The sequence below is a fragment of the Dendropsophus ebraccatus genome, chromosome 7, assembly GCF_027789765.1.
Source record: "Dendropsophus ebraccatus isolate aDenEbr1 chromosome 7, aDenEbr1.pat, whole genome shotgun sequence".
NCBI lineage: Eukaryota > Metazoa > Chordata > Amphibia > Anura > Hylidae > Dendropsophus > Dendropsophus ebraccatus.
In genome coordinates, this window is record NC_091460.1 from 37,372,450 (window position 1) to 37,378,052 (window position 5,603).

General features: G+C 41.4%; 1 protein-coding gene across 1 annotated transcript in view; it reads left to right on the top strand.

Annotated features, from left to right (window-relative positions):
• Positions 1-4,804: 4,804 nt before the first annotated feature.
• Positions 4,805-5,603, top strand: part of LOC138796742 (putative nuclease HARBI1) — a 1,330-nt gene continuing 531 nt past the window's right edge. Inside the window, exons 1-2 of the mRNA XM_069976391.1 lie at positions 4,805-5,185; positions 5,302-5,603. The exon at positions 5,302-5,603 is cut by the window's right edge and continues 531 nt beyond it. Of these exons, the coding sequence (XP_069832492.1) occupies positions 4,805-5,185; positions 5,302-5,603 (683 nt within the window). The remainder of the gene's footprint in view (positions 5,186-5,301) is intronic.

Genomic DNA, 5,603 nt, shown 5'->3' on the forward strand with positions numbered 1-5,603 from the left:
GTAGAGAGTTCATACAGCACTTTGAATAGCACTTTGAATACAAGCAAAAGTAACAATGTTTTTAAAAAAGACCTGTGGAAAATTGTAACATTTTCAAAGGCGTTTATAAAATATATAAGAAACGAGTAGACCAACTAAAATATTGGGACTGAACAGAGGGATCTAACTTCTATGAGGGCACAGAGGGACCTTAGTAATAAATGGGAGCACAGAGGCCAGAGGACGCCCCCTGTAAGTCACTGGATGTAACTGCACTGCAATCATTTATATGGTGTGCATAGCCTGTGTACCATTGGTATCTACTTTTACTTGGGTCAGTGTAAGGGGGATAGCAATGGTATAGGGGTTAGATAAGGTATTAGATAATACTGGTCTTGGATTACTGGATTTGGGCATTTTTATTATGATGGTAAAGTGATAATATGTTAACAACATATATATTTGTCTGCTAATCTATTATATATATATATATATATATATATTATCCTATTACCGTAGTGATGTTCTGGCACCATTTACTGATTCTGACCCGCCACAGAACGGTTTGTTTCCCTCTTACACAAAGTATCCAGTCTACAATGCACCAAGGACCCTCCGACTACAATAGCTACAGACCTTCAGCGCATGCTGGTGGGAGTTGTAGCCGCAAACACTATAATTAGCAGCATTTACTGACAGTGGTTTGAGCCCATAGAGCATGCTCACCAATGTGTCGTATACAAAGAATAGGGTCTAGCGATGTTCAATTCATTTATGTCCATGAGGCTTGCCATAAAACATGTCACTAAATGCTGTTAAAATATCTTAGGGAATAAGGCAGCCCCAATAATAATGTACTTTAAATAAGGTTTAAAAAAATTACAATCAGAAGATAGAAAAAAGATTGTTAAAAATGGGACATGTTCCATGAGCATGATGGACACTAGAAATTGATTTACACAGGTGGCCAGGATTTTGACTAGTAATTTTATGTGTATATTCAGTAATGACATGGGCTTGTAATCGGAAATTGAAGGGAATCTTTGTAAGGTTTTTGAACTGTTGCTTTTTTCCTTCAAGGCAAGGAGGCGGATGGAATGTACCTGGCTTGAAGAGACTCTATCAGCAGGTTTATGCTGTGCTATATATGGGTAGCATAAACTAGTGATAGAGAAGCTGAACAGAATAATATATCACTTACATTGTTCTGTGCAGCTGATGCAAAGATATCCTCCTGAATAACATGGACAATAAGTAGATTATCAAATGAAGCAGAAAACTCTGCCCACCAGCTGCTGATTAGTCATCTATCCATGCTGTGTATAGGCAGTCAACTGTCAATCAGCAGCTGGAGGGCAGGGGGATGGGTGTGGTAAAAATCCTATTCTGCATATTAGGAGAATGGCTGAACAGATTGATGTAAATAATACAACAATCTGTTCAGAATTTCTGTCACTAGCTGCCCTAATTTAAGGTGGAATAAACCTAGTGACAGATTCTCTTTAAAGGGGTTATCCAGCATTAGAAAAACATGGTCACTTTTTTTCCAGAGACAACATGACTCTTGTCTCCAGTTCATGTGTGGTTTGCAATTAAGCTCCATTTACTTCAATGGAACAGAGTAGCAAAACCTGCACCCAAACTGGAGACAAGAGTGGTGCTGTCAAGAAAGTGGCCATGTTTTTCTAATGCTGGATATCCCCTTTAAGTGAGTTAAACAGATGTGGACTCATCAAATAGTTTTTGTTTTAAAGATCTATCTAAGCCTAGAGTTTTGGAGAATCCAAAGAGTAGATTCTCTTCTCACTGTCTCACAAAAATACTGGCTTTAAGGACAATGCGGGCCCTATGACATGATGATGAAGTGATAATCAGCATTATCGGCCTTCTTTTGCCGATTATCGCTCCGTGTAAGGGTCATTTACGCAGAAAGATTATCTGACAGATTATCTGCCAAAGATTTAAAACCAAAGCCAGGAATGGAGTTGAAAAGAGGAAAAATCTCAGGCTTTCCTTTATTTATAGTCTGTTTCTGGCTTTGGCTTCAAATCTTGGCAGATAATCTGTCAGATAATCTTTCTGTGTAAATGGACCCTTATAGAGACAACAATCAGCTGATGACAATGATCATTAGCTAATTGTGTCTTTTGCTGTGTTATAGCGATGCGTGGCCAATGGCTGATGATTGAGTAAAAAAGTAATCGTATACGTTATCTCTCCTTGGTCCTGGTGTTCTTCTGCCCTCTGCTCGCTTTCCAATGACGCTTCTGTACTGGCAGTCCCAGCCAGTGACTGGCTGAGCGGCCTGTCAGTTCAGAGACAGCTCTGAAGCTACAGTGGCAGCTTCGGGAAGCACGCAGAGGGCAGAGGAACACCGGGAGCGTGGAGAGGTAATGTATATACAGAGTGGTTCCAAAAAAATGTATCCACTGTTTAAAAGTCCATAATTTGCAAACTAATTGACGGAGTTGTCTCATATTTGGTGAAAGTGTAGCTTAAAGTCCAACTTAAAGATATCACTGTAGGTGTTCGAAATGGTCACCATTCACATCCACACACTAACGATGCCGCCGAACTGCAGCACGAACTACTGACTGCAACGTGTTCAGTTCGATATTAGCACATGAATGTACAATGGATTCTCGAAGTTCATCCAATGTGCGTGGCTTTTGTCGGTAAACGACGTTCTTTAGTGTTCCCCACAGGTAAATGTCCAGAGGAGTTACATCTGGGGAACGTGGTGGATACTCCACAGCACCTCTACGGCCTATCCATCTTCCTGGTAGATTTTCGTCAAGATACGCCCTAACACAATGTTGGTAGTGGTCTGGGGCACCATCTTGTTGAAAGTAAAATCTTCCGTCTCCATACAGGTCTCGGATGGCAGGTAAAATGGATGTCTGAAGCTTATGAAGGTACACCTCACTGGTAACTGTGCCGTCAAAGAAGAATGGCCCAATCAAGCCCCGGTATGACAACCCACACCACGTATTTACTCCTGGCAAATTCACGGCTTTGTTGACATGGACGTTCGGATTTTCCGCGGCCCAGTAGATGCAATTGTGGCGATTTACTGTACCATTGAGCTTGAACTGTGCCTCATCAGACCACACAATCATCTCTGCAAACTCGTCATCGTTGCGCACCATGTTGTTAAACCACTCGCAGTACTCCATTTTACTATCTGGTTCGTCCTCGTTCATTGCGTGTAGCAATCGTGGGATGTAGCACTTCCATTTTGCTGTCTTCAAAATTCGCCGAACACTTGAGCGACTCACTCCAGTTTCACGGACACACTGTTTTAAAGACTTCTGTGGTGATTGAGTGAATTGTTGTAACACACGACGGGAGTTAGCTGGACTTGTTACTGTTATAGGCCGTCCAGATCGTTGTTTCTGTACATCTTTAACAAAGCCTTCGGCTTCAAATTTGTTTCGAATGCGACGAATCGTTAAACGTGTCGGTGGCTCTGTTTGATACTCATTTCACCATTGCCGTTGAACCTCATTAATGTTTTCGTACTTAAAATACCACTTCAAAACTGACTTCCTTTCATCGAATGTAAGCCTTGTGCCAGCCATGTTTACTCGAGTAACTAGGTGCAACTAAGAACACAACACAGACTATCCGGCGACTGGCATCTGACAAAACAATACAACGCTTGTGTGGTGACTGCCGGAACTACAAACTAGTACACTACCAAATATGAGACAATTCCATCAATTAGTTTGCAAGTTATGGACTTTTAAACAGTGGATACATTTTTTTGGACCACTCTGTAGGTTAGGGCAAGGGCTTCACGGACATTGCTAATGATGTCCATGCGGCTCTTGCTAAACAATTATCAAGCCTTGTAATAGGCTCAGTAAACGGGCAGGTCTGCACTCGTTTACATTTTGATCGGGCCATCATTGGCCCATCTAATCGGCCCCTAAGACAAGAGTCTGATACATTTGGTAAGGAGAGTTGAACTAGAAGACAATATTCATTAGCATGATCAAAGTGCCTTGTCTTTGAATGTAGAAATGAAAAGCCAAGTAGCAGGTAGAAATTTTGGGGGGGATCAGCAATCATCATACCTGGAGGAGTACATAACTTTACATAAATATAATGTAGCAGGTATGGTACATTACACATTTTAATTTACAAATTGTATAGTGATACAAGGATGAGTATACACTGAAGAGGCTGTGGAGCTTAGTCAGATTCCTACTGGTCTACTCTTGATGACCTATCCAAAGGCTGGATATCCCCCTTTGATCTAATCCTGATGTTTGATGCACAAGTATGAAGCTAAGCCCGCTCTATACACAATACAGCTGACACCTACCTGCTACTGTCAGGGTGACAGATAAATCCAATCTTGGAAGTTTAATGGCCCTATTCCACGGAACGATTATCGTTCATAAACTCGCTCAAACGACCGTTCGTTAACGATCAATAAACGACTATTTTTTACGAACGATTACACATTCAATGTAGTGGGAATGTGAAGGATACGATTATTTTGCGGTCGTTACATGATCGTTAAAACGTTCGCCAGGATGATAATGTAGGCGGAGAATAGAAGTTGGAGGTGTGAGAGAGGTGTGACAAAACCTTAAAAAAACCTTGACAATTTGATACTGTCCAGCCTACTGTACCCGCCTCCGGAGCTTGTAGTCTCCATTTTGATCATTGCCTTTGAGCTGCAGAGAGCAAAGCACATTGAGATTTCTGGTGGTTCTATTGTTCATTGCAATTAGAAATGGCAATGTTGAAGAGAAAGCGTGGGCTGGAAATTTTGACTGAGCTGATTAATCACCAAGAAGAACTGGACATCCAAATGGAGGAACAGCAATCAAAGCGTCCGCGGTTTTGGTCAAAGAAATGGCTCCAGCAGCGTGAAGAATTTTCCCATATGCCATTGCTCTGTGAGTTAAAGGAAAGAAATCCCGATGATTACCGTAATTATCTTCGAATGTCTTCTGATACATTTTCAAAGCTATTGGATCGTGTACGTCCTTTAATTGAAAAACATGACACTGTGATGCGTCCGGCTATTCCAGCCGAACAAAGACTTGCGGCCACTCTTCGTTTTATGGCCACAGGGAGGTCTTTACAAGACCTAAAATTCACAACCGCAATTTCACAGCCGATGTTATCTCGAATAGTTCCAGAGACGTGCACAGCTATAGTGACATCGTTGCAAGCAGAGTACTTCAAGGTAAAGGCCCCTGAACAACAAAGTCAACTGTTTGTGTTATTTATAACTCATTTACCACCTTCCCTAAAAATTATATATTTTTTTAACCCCCCTAAAATTTTTAATTTATATTGCAGTTTCCAAGCTCAGAACAGGAATGGCTGGCTGTCGCAGATGAATTTAAAGAGCTGTGGCAATTCCCCAACTGCGGAGGGGCACTTGATGGCAAGCACATAAGGATTACGCAGCCGACAAATTCTGGTTCTTATTTTTATAACTATAAAGGTTTTTTTTCAATTGTTTTAATGGCTCTTGTCAATGCCAAATATGAATTCCTAATGGTGGATGTAGGTACAAATGGAAGAATGTCAGATGGGGGTGTTTTGGAGCGGACTGAGTTTTCAAAGAGGTTGCGCCAGTCAGCTCTGCATTTGCCTGG